General features: G+C 37.5%; 3 protein-coding genes across 17 annotated transcripts in view; 1 reads left to right on the top strand and 2 right to left on the bottom strand.

Moving 5' to 3' along the window:
• Window positions 1-5,636, bottom strand: part of LOC108136789 (putative transcription factor capicua) — a 44,918-nt gene extending 39,282 nt beyond the window's left edge. For 8 of the 9 annotated variants that reach the window (XM_017258153.2, XM_017258158.2, XM_017258157.2 and 5 more), the window contains exon 1: window positions 4,616-5,636. The gene's annotated coding sequence lies outside the window, so the exon portion shown is untranslated. The remainder of the gene's footprint in view (window positions 1-4,615) is intronic. The other variant, XM_017258154.2, reaches the window with a different exon arrangement.
• A 3,605-nt stretch (window positions 5,637-9,241) lies between these two features.
• The window catches only part of LOC108136854 (neuroligin 4-like), a 41,711-nt gene continuing 30,960 nt past the window's right edge, over window positions 9,242-19,992 (bottom strand). For 5 of the 7 annotated variants that reach the window (XM_017258292.1, XM_017258289.1, XM_017258291.1 and 2 more), the window contains exons 13-14: window positions 16,997-17,504; window positions 10,724-10,834 (exon numbers count right to left, since the gene is read on the bottom strand). In XM_017258292.1, coding sequence (XP_017113781.1) covers window positions 17,038-17,504 — 467 coding nt within the window. In that variant the 3' untranslated portion in view covers window positions 10,724-10,834; window positions 16,997-17,037. Of the gene's footprint in view, window positions 10,835-16,996; window positions 17,505-19,992 lie in introns of all 7 variants that reach the window. The other 2 variants (XM_041709273.1, XM_017258294.1) reach the window with 2 other exon arrangements.
• LOC121467571 lies at window positions 14,876-16,980 on the top strand. The gene is made up of 2 exons (XM_041709274.1): window positions 14,876-16,395; window positions 16,883-16,980. The coding sequence occupies exons 1-2, from the start codon at window positions 16,068-16,070 to the stop codon at window positions 16,885-16,887; spliced, it is 333 nt and encodes a 110-aa protein (XP_041565208.1). The 5' UTR covers window positions 14,876-16,067; the 3' UTR covers window positions 16,888-16,980.

Below are 19,992 nucleotides of genomic sequence, written 5' to 3'. Positions count from 1 at the left end.
AGGCCAAGACGGCTTACTCATCGAATATGTCGAACGTGGTGGAGTCCACCGGAGTCATTCCAACGAACAGGAGGTAGAGGAAATTGCAAATCCCAGTAGTATATCGACGAAAAGGTATTATTTTTATAGTTTATGAAAACCAGTTCATGCTGCCCCCTGCCGCCGCCTCTTGATTCATATTTATATTTATTATTATCACAGGCAGCTCCGAAAAATATAAAATTCTAATATGAACCATTAACGTTAGAGGGATTCGACAAAGAAAAGATGGAGACGTTTGAAGCTTGGTTCGGAGCGAGCCAACTAAAGCAAATACAAATCTGAGAGTTTCAACGACAACTTCTTGTTTCCTTCTTGAACATTCCGGTTCTTTGGATCATTTGGGCCAGAAGTAGAGGGTGCAGGGAGAATCTGTGAGAGGCCGAGACCCAGCAGACGTAATTAATGATCCCGAAAACGTTGACGACGGCAACCAGCAGCAGCAACAGCAGTAAGCCCATGAAGGGGCAAACGCATGTTTTGGATTTTTTTTTTCAGTTTGGTCGGTTGGCAGATGAAATACCAAAAGTGGAATACAGGTGCGGATTAAGGTCAGACGTTTGAATGGAGCCCCAAATTGAGTGAGACGAGGTGAATCAAAAAGGCTGGTTGAGCGAAGAAATGGATATATCCTCAAGGATTTATAAATCTCATTCAACTGGTTGGTTCAAAAAAAAACAACAAGTACATTATTCTTTTCGCAATTCTCTTTTCTTTTTTAATATATTTAAGACTTTTAATTCATCATGACTTAAATAATTTTAATGACTAAATAGCGAACTATATTCTTTAAGAGCTCTACATAAAGCACTAATAGTTGTAGTTTTTAAAATGATTTTTTTTTAATTAAGAAATCCCAAGAAAAATATAACACAATTATTAAGGGTCATTATGCTGAACAAACCCACCAGAAACTTATTCATAAAAATATCCTTTTATGTGAATCACAGGGGTTTTTTTTATAGTGAGCATTTTTTAATCGTGAAAAGCGAATATAGTAGAGAATAAAAAGAATATAAAAAAGCAGCAAAGAAATTCCAGCCAGAAATATCTTTGCAGACTCCACAACTGGATGCCATAAGAAGTTGTACTACAACTCGATGTTTTTAGTATTTGTAGAATGCCGAGGGGCGAGTCTGCAAGACGTACTACAAGATACACAACAACAACAACAACAACAACAACAACAACAACAACAACAACAACAGCTAACGCAACATGAAAACTGGTTTGGGGCAACAACAACAAGTTACACATCAATGTGTGTTGCCATACACACAGATACTATGGCACTTAAGCATGTGTTAGTGTCAAACAAGAAGACAAAGTCTTTATAACAACAACGCTGTGAATGGGGGCTGGGGAAGGTGTTGGGTTATAGAAAGAGAGCCGGGAAGCAGACGCAAAACGCGACTCTGCAAAGCCCCACTCTCACACACACAAATCTACCTCCTTCTTGCTTTCCATATTCTTGAACTTCAAAAAGTACAACGATGGAAATCGAACAAAAACCCAGCATAAAACAAATAAAAACGAAGAAACAAACAACAACGTCAAGCCGTCAGACAGCTACTGGTGTTAACCCGTAGTACATAGTAGTAAAAATCAGCCAGCAGCAGCACAGCCAACACACAGATACTACCATATATGTATATACATATATACGAGCGCGTACAACGCTGCGTATACGCCATGTCTGGCTAACAGCGTCTTCGCCGCCTGCCTGCCTTATCGTTCGTCTTTTGAGTTCTTTTCTTTTCCATCTCCATTCCCCCTACTCTTTAACGCCAATACTCACTGTGTATACACATATATACATTGCCGATCGTCATCTGTGCAGCCTGTTGCAGACCGAATGCCCGAAGAAGAAGCCCCCAAGTGCCAGTGATGTTACCCGCCCAGCCCCCCAATTGGAATTCAGTAGCGAGAGATTAAGTGTGGAGGCCAACAGGGAAGCCCCCAATTCTCTGTCTGGGTGATAACGTAAAACATTTATCCAACTTGCACAATTTCAAAATGTTGTCTTCAATGTGTCTTTCAATTATTTCATATTATTTATCTATATATTATATTATCTGAATATCTCCGATATTGGACTTTATATACTATCATCCTTTTTTAATTTAATTTATCCAAATTTTGTTTAGAAAAATTTTAAATCGGTTTAAAGTAACATATAACACCTTAGGATTCCTTAAAATTTAAACAAAACTAATTTTTATAAAGTCAACCTCATAAACGATAAATCCATTCACTACCCTACATATATACACTCTATTCCCTCAGATGTTTTCGTTCTATCTTCCCAACTCTTCTTGACATCGAACTTTGGCTGCGACCATAGAATAAAGACTTCGATTCATTGTAGTCACTGTGAGAGGCAAAATCGGCAGCAGACAGAACTTAAAGACCATCCATTACAAATGCTTTTCTTTTCATTTCGTGTTTATAATTCGATCTGAGCATGACTGCCGGGGATCTGCCTGCCTGCCCTTCTGTCTGGGTTTTTTTTTAATGCGCTACATGATCTGGTTTTGTCTTGGATTTGGGCAATTTCAACTTTTTGATGGATTGTTATTGAAGTTTTGCTGTTTGTTGTTTGCAGCTTTTGTGGCTTATTTCAAATTTTTAATGGTTCTCTCGGTTCGTTGGTCATGTAAACAAAAGATCTTGAGATACATACATCATGTAAATGGTTTTTTCCTAGTAGGAATTGAAGATGATATCTTCAGGGTTCCAACAAATTAGGTTAAAATTGATTTTAATGTTGAAAATAAACTTAGTTTCTTTGGTTATGTGTATATACCTTTTTTTTTCAGTGCATTGGCCCAATTGAGAAACTAGCTGCAATACCGAAATGGGCTTATTGTCCTGGCCATAAAAGGCACATACACTCGCACACTATCAACATAATGTAATAAAATACGAAAAAAAAATAACTAGGCAAGAAAACGTGCTATGCTTCGAATAATGAAGTTAATAATAAAAAATAAAAAAAGAAACATTGGCCGCTAACGATAAACCAAATTTGAACAAATAAAATAAATTAATAAACAATAGGCGTGCGCGTTTCGTTCGATGTGTGTGTGCGTGTGAGAGAATTACTAAGCTTTTGCCACCAAAGTGGGACTGACATTTTAGAGTATATTCATGCCGAAGTCGTAGACATAGCAACGGGTCTATTTCTGTATCGGTGTTTGTATTAATTCACAGAACGACTTGCCAATAAGCAACAAAAAGTTTCTGTTGTTGATTAGTTATTTTAAAAACTTAAAAATTACTAATCTATTGGTAATACGCCTATTTTAACAACGACTTGCTCTTAAAATATAAGACAAATAAGTTACTTGCAAGAGTAGTTTTAATTTAAGACTGTTAAGTAAACTGGCATAGGATTTAAAACTTTTGAAAAATAAATATCGATATTAAATTTTTTGCTTTTTTTGTTATTTTCCCCACTGTACAAGCTTATAGTATGTATGCATTACTTTTCACTTTGGGTCTGTTGCTGCTGCTTAGTGCGTCTAGTAATTTGCTGATAATTATCAACAAATGCGTGCTCACGCACATTCAAATGTAAATTAGACAGTGGATCCATGAAAAGGGTGGGAGAGAGCGAGAGAGAGAAATTTGGTCCGGGCAGCATCAACAATAACAATAAAAAATCTCGTGCGATGCAGTTGCCATCGAGAGTTTTGTTGCTAATTACACACATACATCTATACCTAGCACGTCAAAGTGTAAGTGCATCTATGTGTGTGTGGAGGATAGACTGGGGGCGGTTAACTTCAGTTAGTAACAGTGGGACCCGTTTCACAAAAAAAAACTGTATGATATTTGATTATTTCAATGAAATTAAATTTCTATTAAAACACACAGCATTTATAAAAAAGTAAAATTATATCCAATCTGGACATTTATATTTTTAAATTAAATTAACAAAAATAACAATAATTACATATAGTATTTTTTTCTCTGTGCACTTTGGTTTTGTTAACTTAGTTTCTACCAACAAATTCTCAAATACCAATCATGATTTAAGCCAACCAAAAACCAGTAACTTTTGTCTTTAGCTAATTTCAGTAGCTAATTCTCACTCTATTGTTTTTGTTTACAAAAACGCAGATCTTAATTTGAATTTCAACATTTCACATTTAACATATCAATGATAAAGAATGCACACAATACACACACACGCAAAACCCCAATTCTATGAGCCATTGTTAACTTTGTTTTTTATGAACAATATACTGTGCAAATGTTGAAAGCATCGTGGTTGAATTTTATTTAAACAAAAGGCAAATAGAATTTCTCGAATACAAATTTTGTGGCCTGACCAGCTACAACAATTACACATGGTCACACTGAACTTCATAGCTCTCTGAAAGAGAGCGGGGGTGTGCTGGTATGTGTGACTGTTTGTGGAAATGAATGAAGATGAAACGCTGCTTGCCAACAACGTAAAAGCAAGTGTAAGAGCGAGCAAGGGAGAGGGGAAACACGCGAGAGCGGGAGGGGACATACGAAATTTTCCAATTGGCAAGCACACAACATGGGGTAAAAGAATTGCGCTTACCGTTTTTCGCTTATTGACGTAGGCGTCCTTTTCCCTCTCTCTGCGTGTGTGTGTTATGTGTAGTATGGCTTTTTCAACACTTATTTGCTCAGTTTGTTTTTGTTATGCAAAAGGCAAAGAATTTTTGGCTGTACACGTTAAAAACACAAACACTTTACAAATTATTTAACAGCTCACTGGGCTGGGTGTCGCTATCCCGCGCTGCACATGCACTGCGAATAAAAGTTGGCTTTATTATGTACTTGTAGTTGGCTGGGCTTTACAACTTTTTCACGAGCAAACAACGCACGACTGAGGAAAACGCGAACCGACGAATCGAAAACCGTGAAAAGTGTTCATTGAGGAAAACTGAAATGAGCGCCCCAGCATGTGACGCTCTCTCTCGCGCTTGCTCTCTTTCATTCTCTGGTGGCCAGTGTTGCCAACTCAGCAGAATAGCCCCAATGCCAATAAGCCGAATTGGGAAAAAGGAGTTTGCAAATTAAAAGCTCTGCACCAGTTACTCCAATTCTGATTTAAAGACATTAATTATTTAATTGGGATTTTCAGGCAGATCTCTTGTGGGCTGGCAACACTGCTCCACTGAACAGACAGCGCGTCGACGTCAGCGTGTAGGTGTGTGTGTGTGGTGTTTGCTGTTCTCGTCTACCTCTTTCTTTCGTCACTCGCACCCTCTTTGTCGCACGCGCATATTCGATTGATTGTTGTTGTTGTTATTCTTTGGCTTTTTATTTTAGCTTAATCCAATATTTAGCAAGTAACATATCTCAGTTTGTGCTCCCAGCCCTATTTCACTTGTTTCCACACCTAAACTTGTGCGTGCGACCGCGCAAGTGTGGGTGTGCGTTAGTGCGTTGTTTTCAGAACGAAGCGATTTAATTTTCCTTAAAAATGGTAAAAAACCTGGTCACGAACCGATTTATTCACAAAAAGCTGCTCTTATTTGCTTTTTTGCGCGGGGCACAGGAACAATTCACAATAGCTCCACCTTCATCCGCGACACGTCCGCCTGCGTTCCCGAGTTTTTTTTAAATGTTTAACAGTGTTGCCAGATGTCTCCCACTGAAAAATCTCGCAGAACTCCGATTTTCGCCTAAAAAATCCAGTTTTACACCGACATTTATCATACGTTAAATTTCAAAAAATATATTGTGGAAAGAGATGGAAACATATTTAACATGTACTGAAAATTAATGTTGGTACTAGATATTTTGCAATCTTGTTGACAAATTAGGTAACTTCTGTATATTGTAATTTTTTTTATATACACACAGTAGTAAATAGTAAAATTCATAAAAAATTATTCCTCCCTCTGAAACGAGACAAACAAAAAACACTAAAACTAGGGGGAAAACCCTTATCTGGCAACACTTTATTAAATATCGACTGCATTTAGCAGATGCTAAGAACTTTAACAGAGGGTGTCAAGAAATGGAGCGGAACCAGGCTGAGTGTGCAAGAAGTGGGAGTATCGATTAACAAACTTATAGTTCGATTACCAAATTTCGAAGCGGCCAGCCCTCGTTAGATGAGAGTACCTGTGGAGTGAGTATCCGCTATCTATCTGTAAACGAGGTTGGTGTCTTTGCAAAGATAACATCGATGTTTTTCCATCTCTTATATTCAGATTTAAATTTGTTTTATAAAAATGGTCACACTAAAAGTATCATTCAAAATCAACAATATTCTGTCCATGGCGCATCGGCTCTTTTTCCTCCTTTTAACATTGAAGAGTCTTTGGCTGCTAACAGTTATGTTAAAAAACGTCGATTCTGTGTTTTATAGCGCCAAAGCGGCCAAAAAAGCAAACTTTGATGTAGATAACATTGGTTGGAATCTCGGGTTGAATTATTTATTAACGGTTTTTTTTTTGTTTAAATCACTAATCACTATAATGGTTGCTAATAAAAAATTATATAATATTTTATATCCATCCTATCTATTGAATTCAATCCAAATCGGACGGTCTAGCTGTTATGGGCAGAATAAATTCAAAGTTTCGTTGGAATCCTACGAAATTTTTCCCTAAGATATGTAGTTTTAACTACGTTGGAACAAATGGTACCAGTATAACAATTAGTTCTGTTGTTTATTTTGCTCAATTCAAATTAATTCCGTTTAAAGTCTGTCAAAATTGGTTGGGAAATTCCATTGGCAAACGAAAAATCTGGCAATGTTGCCTGGATTATGAATTTGTTTAAAAAAAACTGCTTACCAAATTTTGGGTAATTTTTATTTTTGATAAAACGAAATATTTAACTTAATTTAGACCACAAATTGAAACGCCAGTTTGTGCAGCCACACTTGGCACTACCTGTTCAAATATAATCCCTGATCCAAGTGCGCCTGTTTTCAAAAAAAAAAAAATATGCAGGTTGATGAAATTTCATTAAATTGCGTTTTCTTGAGTGGATAATTTATGAAAGCACTATCAACGCGAGCTGGAGTCACAGCCAAATGAGACTGGCTTGTATGGCATAGCCTTAAAAAAATGCAAACATACATCAAATTTGCGCTAGAACTTTAGAAATATGAAAACCGCGCTATGCGACCTGTACACCTGCTGTCGGCTAGCGACATAAATTACGCATACGTCGTGTTAGCCGTGGGAAAACATATAAATGTGTTCGCCTCATACACGGCAGCGGCAAAACAAATTGTTGTACCTTCTGTTGGTGCTGCTATTATTGCCATAACTTTAGACTTTTATGAGCCGTCAAGTCTGAGTGGCAAGTGAAGTCGGGTTTAGCCTACGAAAATGTAACACTTCAAGTTAATGAGCCGAAAAGACTGCATGCCGGGAGAGGATGACCAAAGTGTATTAAGTTTAATTAATTAATTGATGCAGTGGCTGGAAAGAATAACTCCAGGACACATAATGGGGCTCTGACTTTGGTATAAATAATTACAGGATACCTTTATCAAGATGCAGCTTAAAATTACCTAAGGCTTCATAAAATTAGTTTGCTTTTACGGTTCGTAAAAGAAATCATAAAATTGCTGTGTTTTAAACAATACGTGAGTGTTAAAACTTTAATAAAATCCCTGCTGAATTGCATCATAAAACTTTCGCAGTTTGCTTAACGCATTAATTAGCATTGTAAATGTAAGGGCAAGGGCGGTAGACGTTGGTATTTAAAATAATAATCCTTATTTGCTACACCTGTCGTCAAGTTTTTATGTCCGCATGTGTATGACTGGTGCTGCACAAAAAGTAATTTGTAAAATTCCCCGCTATAAAACATTTATATTAAAAAGGTAGCAAGTGTTAAGCTAAGACACCCCGACCCCAACCCCCCTTTCACATAACTCACTTCGCCAACACATTTTTCGCATTTAGTTTGCAATAAAAAGCAAACATTAAAAGCGAATATTCACTTCAAAACCGACATTAGGGCAAGTTGTGGTTGATGCGGGGAGGATTCGAGGGACGTTAACTTGGTTCGTGGGTTGCTGGTAAAACTTTTTCTTTGGGATAGAGGATGGCTATAGTTTAGGGCATTTTTGTAAAAGCTGCAGGAATTTCCTCGTTTGGACCTGTGGATATTAACATTTTATCCGCGAGCTAATTTTTTTTTCATTCAGCTAACACTGTTACTTTTTGACAAGTAATTAAATCGCCCAAATACTATCTAAACAAGTGCACATAAATTGACAATTTTATGCAAGCGCAGAATACTTCCACAAACTTTTGGTGCTTATCAAAATGTTTTAACAAATGTGAAGTGTGTTTAATTTTAAATTAACTTTGCCCGCAAGCTCTCCACTTTTACACATACTCACACTCATTTACCAACACATTTTAAATAATGAAATTTGCGCATAAAACGTTGGCTTTTTGTAAACGACTAAAAGAGAAGGCGACTGAACTGAAAAAAAAAAAAAATTTTGCATGCAACACACATCAAACAAAACAAACAAACTGGGCGGGAAATGGGCGGAAAAGTAAGTCTACAAAAGAGTTACAAAATGACCAGCGGGCATTTTGTTTTTTTAGCTTTCATTTTCTATTTTTCCGCCGTTCTTGTTTTCGTTTTTGGCCAGTTAATTGGAATAGTTTTCGCCAAACATAAACAAGCTTCTTGAGCGGATAGAGCGGCGGTTTTTGGGGGCTGCGGCGTGGCGTGGTTACATATTTGATGTGCTCGCTGCCAAAAACTCAGCTCCACGATATAAATTAATTCCCCAGGAACCTTGAATTTTCGGTCTGAACTTACCAAACTTTCTCCCCTTCTTCGCAAATCTTTTTCTGCCATATTGCAGGCCAGACATTAAATTTGATTTAATAACCGTTGCTGGCTGCCATAAAAATTTGAGCCATTAAAATTACCGAACGACAATTCCGCTCATAAACGAAGAACATTTAAAACGAAATGAATCCAGAAATCCTTCGGGTTAGAACGGGTTCCCCGGGGTCTTAAGGTCTTTATTAGCTGTTTGCTGGCATTTTCAAAGTTCATAAATTGCGAAACGAAAAACCGTTGTCCAGTTTTTGTGGTGGGATGTGAATACCTTTGGTGCCCTTTACGAGGAAACATGTTTTTAATAACATACTTTTTTTTTTAGTATTTATTTTATTTAGCTTTTTTGTTTTTAGTTTAATGGATTGTTTATATCTCTTTTAGTTTAACTTTTTATTTATTAATCACTTAACTTATTTTTTGCGTGTGCTGCAATCATTTTTTTTTGTTTTGTAAACTAGACGATTATAAATTTAGTCTTAGAAATACAAATACCATATTTTGTGTTTTTTTTTTGGCGATGCTTTTTTTAATGTAATCAGAATGTTTTACAAATTATATGGAAGAGTACTAAGAAGTATGCAGACTTGTTTGAACAATCTAAGAGACTAAATAAAAGGTTTAATAATTAATAAAATTATAAATTGGGAGTTTTCGTTAGGTTGAGGTAATTATTACATTAGAAACAAATTGTTAAAGTTTTTTAGTTATTAATTGTCAAGAAGAGTTGTGCCCTTTCGTTCTTCCAAAATCAATAAAAAAAAATTAAAAATATTCTCTAAAAGCCTTAAAAACAAATTGTCTTGTTGTTTTATAAAGAAAAGAAGATTGAGTTTAAAAAATTTATAAATTAAGCATTTATACATCTCTTTTTATCCTCTTGTGCATTTGACTGTACACAATAAAAAAGGGGTCTCCCGAATTAACTAGTTATTTGGTGTCAAATATGCCCCTGATTACTTTCATTGTTAATCTAAACTATTTTGAGCCATGTTTGTGTTTTTTCATATTTTTATGTTACCTTTTAATTTATTTTTAATTGTTTACTTCAAGTAAATAATACCACATTTTATGTTTATTTCGACTAGAATATTTACAATGCCGTCAACAGAATTCCGTTATCAACAATTTGCTTCAATATTTGCGTTCAACTTGCTGATGAATGGAAAAAATGCATTTGTGCTAAACTTATTTGATTACTTGATTATATTCATATATATTTATATATATGGTTCACAACAGATCTATCGAGCAACTAAACACAGATATTTAGATATTAACACTTCCGAACTATATGTACAGGTTCCTTAGTCGATTACCTTTATCTACGGATTTTCATATAATTTGTTTGGTTTTTAGATGATTTGTTTTCGACTTCCGCCCCACTGACAAGGGTGAGAATATGTTAGCCTATGACTAAACAGAGATTAGGTGCAGTCTAGTAGTTTGTTGTTGTCCTCAATCCGAGAAATTCTTCTCGTCGGAGAAGCGCACATGGTGCTGCTGCTTGAGCCGCCCGCCCCGTTTTCCCGCCGCCGCCATTTTCACAATTCCGCTGCTGCCGCCCGAGTTCCCAGTCCCATTTCCGGTTGCGTGGCGTCCGCCGCCGGCGTTTCCGGCAGCTGGCAGTGTCGGCGACATGGTGGCCGAGGTCGTGGTGGACGTCGGCGAGGAGGAGTTGGTCCACTGCTCGTCGCAGGAGCAGTAGCCCCTGGCCGCATCGCCCCCCTCCAGCGCCAGGGCGTGCATTTCCCGCTTGAAACGCAGCTTCTTCAGCTGCTGCCGCTGCTTGTGGTCACTGACGGAGATGGGCGGCAGTGCTCCTCCAGCCTTTCCCGTTCCCGTTCCCGTTCCCGTTCCCGCCCCCCATTCGGCTGCATCGGCATCTGTTGGTGTCCCATTGAGTTGGCCGTCATCATCCCCATGCTTCGGTGCAAAGAACTCCTCGGGCGTTTCCGCTCGCAGGGTTTCTATGGAGCTGCAACATAAATGTTGAGGTTGCGGATTAAAGTCATTTCACTAGCTTTATTAATCATACTTTCTGGTGTTAAGTAAAAATTAAACAATTTAAAAAACATGTTGAACTTATCGTAATTATTCATAAGTTGTGTGAAAGCTTATTGGTCGTAAATGCAAACGGCTTTAATGAAAAAATCAAAGAGATTAAAATTGAGTGGAGAAAAACTTTTTCATTTTATCCAAATCATGTTTAAATTAATAAAAACATATTGGCTGGATATTATATAAGATACTGTCATGTTTTACGTGATGATTGATGATAATTTAATATAATTAATAGTTATTAATTTAAGATTAATAATATTATTAGCTTCATGAATAATTTAATTTGTCACAAAACATTAAATGAGTGGGTTATTAACAAATTGTGCAGCTTTGCAAAAGCTAAACTCTTTAAATTTTTTTTAATTGTCGAACGAGAAATTTAAATATTGTTATTTTTTGATTTAATGCAAACAGTTTTACAAACGTATATATTGTAAGTATGTTTATATATTATATATATATATATATATTGTGACCAACTTACGCCGCTTTGCAAAAGGAAAATTCAATATTAAAATTTACTTATGCTTTTTTTAACTCTTCAGAATTGAGCTGTAAGTTATACAGCCCTCTATCTTAGTGTTTGGCAGTTTGGAAAAACCTTTGTTACTCGGATGATTGATGTATTAATTCATTGGCGGTTCTGGTGGTTATCTAAGACTTCTTTAGAGGAGTAAGTACTTCTCCACTTTGACTTGGCGATTGCAGTCATGAGTTTTCCCTCCCTTTTCTCGACATCAACGTTAACGACACAGTGCCTGCCTGAAGTGCAGCCCCATCAGTGCCACTCAGTTGGCCGCGCTATATCGCCCTATATTCCGACCTATTCCCTTTGCATATCTGTCCTATCGTGGAACTTGGCTCCATTTGGTCGCGAATCCGTTGATGTTACGCCGTTCTCATGGCCGTACACTTCATTGCGCTCTGCTGGCGCTTTCTATTTTTCCATTATGCTTTTGTGTTTAGTTTAAAATTCAGCGGGAAATCTTCTGCAGCAGCTGCATGCCATATTTATTCAGCTTCCTCCTTTTTTCCTAAGTTCTCTTCCTCAATTTTTTCTTCAACTACCACTGTTTGTGTTTTTATACTGGGTGCACAGGAATTCGGAGGGTGCTATGCGTTAGGAGTTTGCATAGAAATTAGATGTTTATAAAGTATTTAATGTCCTTTTTTTCTTTTAAAATGAAACATCAACAGACAAACAGATGGCAATCGGAACTGAAGAAAAATAAAGAATATAATATAATATAACCAGATATTTAATATTTACAAAGTAAAAAATTTCAAATAATCTTAAAGCAGAAAGAAATAAATGATTAAGTTTATTTATATAGCTTTATCAGTGATCAAGATCACTATGAAAGTTAAATAGTTATAGGATATCTTCCGGTCTATTCGCGTGACAATTTTCTGCCAATTTGTTTTCTTTCTTTTTCGCTATGCGTACCCATTTTAGCAGTACAGTAAACTCGGGTGGGCGAGAATTTATGCAAAGAAAGCGAAAAGTGCAAAGTAAAGTGCAGTTGCGAAAAATGCGCGGCTGCCTTTTGTTTTGCCAGCTCTTTGGCCATCGTGGGTGGTTGGTGTTGCTTGGTGTTGGGTGGCTAAGGTGGCTAAGGTGGAAAGGGTTAAGGAGGGGTGGTGGGCCGGCAAGGCTGCTTCACAGTTGAGCGCACAATTTGGCGCAGCTTGATGACTGGGGTCGTTGAAGGGGCGTGAGTGGTTTTCAGGGGGTGCTGCTGCTCTGCAGCTTAGACCTTCTTCTTGCAAGATACCAAAAACTAAAGAAAAAGAAGCCCCGGCAAAATGAGTGAACTGAGTAATGCGCGTAATGCAAATCGCTGCTACAATGTGTGCAAGTTACGGTTAAAAAAAGGGTTCGAGGGGAAGTTTTGGTGGGGGGAAAAAGGCAGAGACCATCATTAACGTATTACGCGCATGTTTGTGCAGCCACTTTGCATATCTTGTACTGCTAAAGAGGGGCAACTGGAGGGGCAACTCCGGAGGCGACTGAGTGGTCTATCGGGGGAACTGACGCGTATTAAATTCCCCCAGAAATAATAAACATCAGTCAAGTGTTAAAAATTGGTTCAGTTTCGCAGTCTCATTGTTAAAAATTTAACACGGGAAAATAGTTGGTAATTAAAAAGATTATTTTTACTGCATTATACCTTTCAAGGTGTTGGAGCTTCATATTAGGATTTTCAATAAAAACTCTGTAGATAATCAGTAATAATAATCAAATTATTGAAATAAATTGAAAAATGATTACATTAAACACACAAATATAAATGAAATAACCAACAAATTTATAGTTGAATTATAAGCGCAAAGAAAAAATGTTCATTTTATTAATTTATATTTTGCTTTAAAAGAGACTTAGGCTTAAATATATAAAATAAATTGAAATTTAAACAAACAGTGCTTCTGTTTTAACATGGTCAAGCTTGTTATAAAGGTATTTCATAATAATTATTTAAAGCTATCAAAATTTACAGCCCATTGAGAGTTGGTATTTCCGGAAACATTGTCATAACAAAATTTAACCCATATAATGTGCGGGTCCTGAAGCTAAATACTTATACACTTAACCCTGAGCTCTTGGGTGCCTAATGCAACTTGAAAGTTTCGCGCTAATTACACAACACGTTAAGCCAACAATCCTTTGCGAGAATTAGTGTGTGAACGATTTCTCCTTTACACTGTTAGCTTGTTCATATAATTTCAGCAACAAATTTTAAATAAAATAAACAAATAATTAAATTAAGTAAATATTATATTTGCTTAAAATTGTCCTACCTAAACACAGCTAAGATAACCACATTTAAAAAGCAAACGAAGATCTATAATTGATTAGAAACTTAAGATGCATTTTTGGCCATTTGTTGACTTAATTGCTTAGCAATGCGTTAGACGGTCACTTCAATTGAGCAGATATATAAGCAAGTAAATTGAAATTATTTATGTTTGCTACCCAAATTAATTGGAATTCTAAAATTTGCCTAGTGATTAAATGTGAGTCATTTGCATATTCGGAAATCTGCTTAACAATTTGTTAAACTTCCAAATGATGCTTCTTAAAGTATAGCCTCGGGTTGCGTTGCTTTACGCAATGCAATCAAACAAATTGTCTGGGTCGGCTGTGCTAACTATTGTTGGTTTTTCCCCCCAATTTCCAACCTTTTGATCATAATTTAAATAAGTCCAAAAGAAAACTGAGTACCAGAGGAAACTTAAACAAAGTGTAAGGAGCACAAAGCCAGTGGAGTGGCTTAAAGAAAAAGAATGTGAAATTAATGTTTATTGCGCTTTTAACACATACACACTTCGACACGCCCCCTTTGGGCGGGTGTATGTGCGTGTTTGGGGGTGTAAATTTACATAAAAGCTGCCATTTGCCCTGTTCCCCCGTTTCACTTCAGTTGGAAGGGAAAATTGCATTTTCCACCGCGCCAAGAGCACAGGGCAGAAATGTTAATCAGCTAAAAGTTAAGCAAACCAAGGCGGAGGCTGTGCAGGCAGCGTGGGTTAAACAAAAAGGAAGGAAATGCAAATTTAATTGTACGCCAGGTGAAATAGTGTTCTGACCGACACACACCCAGATACACGAGCTCATGTAAAAGTGGCTGCGAGTGGGCACCCAAGTAGGTGATAAAATTTTCTGTGAGTGGCTTGATCTTTTCAGCCAGTTCCATGTCGGTGGGCGAAAAAGGCTACCCTCGTAGGGGGTTTAATAAATAAATTGTATTGCGATCCATTTGCTTGATTTTCACAAGCTTAAAGCAATCTTTCCTCATGTTTCAAATTTTTTAAAGCCTGTCAGACACAGAGCAACATTTAAAATTGTCTTTAGATTAAGCATTAAAATAATATTCATTATAATTGTAAAACTTTTTATTGTATCAACCCTGATTTAGATTTGAATTTTTAAATCGTTATGCCAATCTTCCTCCATGTTTCCACTTTATTAAAGCCTGTCAGAAACAGAACAATGCTGATAAATTATCTTTGGATTGCACTTTAATTAATATTTCATATATTTTTAAAACTTTTTATTGTATCAACCGTGAATTTAAATCTTTGCCCCATATGAACAATATATATTTTATACTTTTTTAAATGAACTGCCACCAGTATTATTTAATTTGGTTGACTTCACTGGCGTCACTTAGGGAATTAAGTGTAAATTTATTTACACTTACCACTTGTATTTACTTTGAATATGCGAACCACATTTTTCAGTTTGTGTTAATATAAGCATAAATTGCAGAAATTCCAGTGTTCTTTTCCGTAGAATGGGCTTACCTTCAACTCAGGTGTTGTGCCAAAATAATTGCTAGGTTTTTCGACTTTCCTTTTGAGTTGACAGCAATGGAAATGGGGCTCAGTTGTAGTTACCCAGCTTGGCTCTAGTTAATGCAATTTTTAAGTATTTTTTTCTGGCCACATTGCAGTTTTAATTTGGCTTAGCTCGAATTTCCAGAGTCCGACATTGGGCTCATAAATTAGTTGGGTGCTCGGTTTCAAGTTGCATGCCGCAAATTGCCTTGCACCTTGCCACTTGTTATGGCTTGGTCTGGTGGTTTAATTTTTAATTTCGTTTATAATTTCACTCAACTCTGGTCTGGCTTAATGTGCTCTATTTATTTACTTGTAGTAACATGTTTTTTGTACTGCGTAAAAGTTCCCATTAAAGCCACTCAGTTTTTTTTCGCTCACTTTTGGGAATTTCTCCATACCAGTGGCTGCGACATTTGAATCCACCTTGAACCATGAACTCGGCTATGTTTCGGGTTTTTCATGCATATTTATACTTTATTTATTCACTCTTATTATCAAATAAAGAGCCAGAATTTTTTGCTGTCGCATGTTTGACATGCCGTTTGTTATTCTTGATCAGAGCCTGTGTGCGCAGATATTTTATTTTACCTTTTTGGGATGTCCCGTCATGACCTTTACATTTTTTTCGGCTCCCTAAAGGGTTAAGCATTTTTGTCATTTTTTGGCCAGGGGAAATGCAACAACATTATTTAAAAGAAATTCAGTACGAACTGAATTGATTTAAAGTAAAGTAAAGTTGTACGATTTTACTGTCAATTTTCGTTTGTATTCAATGTCTTTTTAGATCTACAAAATAAAAATCAGAAATGGAGAACCGCACTATATCGCACTACCTCACATTTGCCTTAAAGAAGCTTGACCCACCAGCAGATTGGGAGGATATCCTGAAGTTCGTCTTGACCACCCTGAACTCCACGTGGCGTCGCAAATATTACACCAAAGAATTGAGAAAGGCTCTGGAAGTTGGACTACGCTTTGGCATAATACGCGAAATGAAAAGCAAATATTATCTGTATGAATATGCGGAAATAAATTCGTTTGGAGAAATTTCATACGAGTTTACCGACAACCCCCTGAGTATTTTGCGTATAAAGAATGAAGGGGAGAAGGATGATGAGAAGGAGCAGGATGATGGTAAGGAGAAGGACGAAGATGAGAGCTGCTCAGAGCAAAATGATATAGTGTTCAATTTGGAGAAGGAATCAGGGCATACAAGTGTGAGAACAGATCTTCAAGAAAGTGACCGAACAACTTTGGAAAAAAAAACCAAACTAAATTCCCACGATTCAAAATTAAATGATTGATACAAAACTCGTTGATTTCAATCAACATTATTGGGGTTTCCCTTAAACTTAGTTATTAGAAATCTTACAAATAATTAATTAAACTAATTGAAATTGTTTCCAAATTTTGTAAATAAATTTCGATATGTAGCGTTGCGCTTGAAATGTTTCCTTTCAATCAATTTTTACCAAAGCTATTGGATTAAGGTATCAAACAATTCACCAGTTATAAAACGATACTTATCTTACGGATGCAGTTTAATTTAGTTTTAAGCAGTTTTTTTTTTGTTAAATACGAACTACGAAATTTTAGCTTATAAACTTATTTTCAATTTCAGCCTGAATTAGTCTTTCAGAAAAAGCGTGAAAAGAAAATAGCAGTTCTTGACCAAAAGATATTTTATTGAGTATGCCAAATAAACATAATCATTATGTATATAAAGAAGACTTACCCCGTTGATGACTATAAGTCCAACTCAAAGACCGATACCTATCAGACGCGCATCTCGTCCATGGCCGCCTGCGGCACTTGCTGCTGTTGCTGCTGCTGCGGATGCTGATGCTGCTGCGGATGCTGCTGCAGCTGCTGCTGCCCGCCCACAGGCGAGGCGGAGGTCAGGACAAGGCCGTCGCCGTGCGAGTGAACCAGGTGGGCGGCGTGGGAGTGCGAGTGGGTGTGGTGGCCCTTCGAGGAGCTGGGAGCGCTGCTCACGCCGCTGCTGCTGCTGCCGCCGGATGGCGTTTGGTCCAGCAGCATGTTGACACCGCCGCTGCCGCCGGCCCCGCCCACGGCCACGCCCATCGCCGAGTTATTGCTGCTGCTGTTCGTTGTCGTCGATGAGGCGGTGCGGAGCGGTGGGCGTGGTCCGCGTATGTGATGCGACTGCATGCCAGTGAGGACAGCTCCATTTGCCTGATGTTTGCTCGACTGCTGTTGCTGTTGATATTGCTGCAGCTCTGCTGCACAGAAAATAAAAAAAAAACAAAGCATAATCAGTTTGGATTGTCTTCGAAACATTTAAATGTTTAATTTACTTTAGTTCCTAATGAATTTCTGATCCTTTTCCGAAAATTTTAAATGTTTATACCATTTAACCTTAATAAAAACCATTAATAAATTTTTGCGGAATTTAAAATTAAAGATGATGAATTTATTTGATTTTAATCAAAAATCTAATAAATACATCTAATAAGTAGTTTTTTTATTTTATTAGTTTTTGGCAACTTGAGCAACCTTAATTTATACAGCTTTGCTTTATTAAATGGCTTGGAAAAAATATATAATATCATTGATTTTTGAAAATATCATTTTGAATCGAAAGCCAAATTTGGTGCATTTTTTTTGCAGTGCTTAGAAACATAGAAGATATGGGAATATAAGCTACTTATGCACGTTATGCATATGTTGGCATATTATCAAGCAAATGTTTATTGACGAGCAGCAGCAGCAGCACCAACAAAAAGTCAATTTGTAAACAACAATGTCAACCATTAAACACACATTCCCATATCATCCACATCCACTTCCACATCTTCAGCGTCGAACAGAGAGTGCGCGTTCATCAGAGTTGGTTGCACTTTTTGTTCTATTGAATTGGCATACTACCCTACCCCCAAGTCCTTTTCAGCATTCGATGTCGTTCAACTTGTCGCCCCGATTGCCTTCGAAATGCAAAGCGTGCAAAATGTGCCAGCTATTGACGCGTCTAATATTTTGATGCCCCCCAAACGCCCGGAGTGCCCCGTTTTCGCTCCAGAGTGTGTGTCTGGGCAGAACTAATTTGCTTGCTTGGTTCTATAGACACAATGCAGTTTTATTGGTGAGTCGGCACTAAAAGAGCAGACTGCTCCGACTGAAATGTCGTGTCATGTAATAAAAACTGAAGTTGGTAACGGGCAAGTGCTAACTGTCATGAAGCAAAAAGGAGCAATCAAATCCTGGTAGTATTCGAAATTTGATGCAGTTGGAATTCAAAAGGTCAATTCGTCCAAAATGAGTTTTATAGAGTGTTTGTATAACAGTTTTTTTAATAATGCAAAAAGTTTCAATGTATAGATGCCACAACACGAGCTTACATAAAAACGAAAAGTTGAGCAATGAATTATTTCTAATAAATTAAAAAAAACTACTGCTCTTTGACTGCAATAATTTCCTGTTCCAGAAAACTTTTTATAATTTCGTCAGAGTTTATTAACCTTAATGATTTGCTCAGAGAATTATGTACCCTTACAAATTTCCTTAATCCATAACTTCCTCTGGCTTAGCTTGTAAAATTAAGGAACCCTCTTGCCTTTGCCTAAGCTGGAAGCTTAATGAATATTTTTAATCAAGGCAGCTTTTCTGAGCCCCATCTTATAAGAAAATCTTTTAAAAATTCAAAGCCATTTTCATTACAAAATCAAGATGTCCCTGGGCAACCTTTAATCCCGGCCAAGAACAGCTTTCACTAATTAGAGGTTTAATTCAACAAAGTACTCGATGGCCGAGCGGACCAGTGGAGAATTGTGCCCTTTTGGTTTTTATGTTTATGGCTAGGACTTTCTGGGGATTTGATGGCCAGCTCCGCTTTCGGGCCAGTCAAGTGGCCAAATGGACTGGACCTAAGAGAGCATTCAGACTCAAATGTACTGGATTATGTTGCCTGGCTTTGGCTAGGTGGAGTATACCAAAGCGGAGATTTGCCACAAAGCTTGGTGGGGCAGAGATCAAAGACGAGTGAAAGAAGGCCTCAACTGAGGCATAATATAACCATTTTTATTTTTGGAAATAAATAATACTCACACACACTCGTACACAAACAGGACCTGTGGCATAAAGGACCGCAGAGCTGGAGTGCTTCATGGAATTTCCCCAGGGAGTGCGGCCATCATTTATGAATATGAAATTAACAACGGTGCGTATGCGTAATTTGTAATGAAAGCCAGGCTTAACCACAGAATCACCCACACACTCAACATTAACCAAACGCTGACCAGGGGGGTATGCAATAAATTTTCAATTTCCATAGTCGGACTTTTTGCCCAACCGAGAACCTGCCGCAGCGAAGCAAATCTAATTTATATGCACATCACTTATACGCACTGTTGCAATTACAATGCAAATGCTGCAACAAATGCCTATAATGCGGGTCAGAAAATATTACCCCCAATATCGGGGCTTCCCCGAACATAAAGCCGCGAAATAATGCAGTACAAAGTGCTTGGCCCGAATTCCGCTCAACGGATGTTGATTAGTATGAAATGACAAGACCGGAAATGCGGCGCATAACTCAAAAAAGGCCAAAATAAAACAGAAATGCCAGCCGCACGGCGCTCACTTAACCACACGGACATGAGGAGCCACTGGTCAGTGGGTGGTTAAGGGGTAAGGTGGTTAGGTGGTTGAGGGGTCAAAGGGCGGTGGGGGAATGAGTGCAACCACTCGGCTATGTGCATATTGTGGGTTTTG

The sequence above is a fragment of the Drosophila elegans genome, unplaced genomic scaffold (genome assembly GCF_018152505.1).
Source record: "Drosophila elegans isolate 14027-0461.03 unplaced genomic scaffold, ASM1815250v1 contig_476, whole genome shotgun sequence".
In the NCBI taxonomy this organism is placed as follows: Eukaryota; Metazoa; Arthropoda; class Insecta; order Diptera; family Drosophilidae; genus Drosophila; species Drosophila elegans.
Note: the sequence above shows the minus strand (reverse complement) of the source record. Positions and strands in the feature narration are given on the sequence as shown.

Bases quoted from the DNA above. Each gene is read 5' to 3' on its own strand.
- LOC121467571 (XM_041709274.1), top strand. From the start codon at position 16,068: ATGGAGAACCGCACTATATCGCACTACCTCACATTTGCCTTAAAGAAG.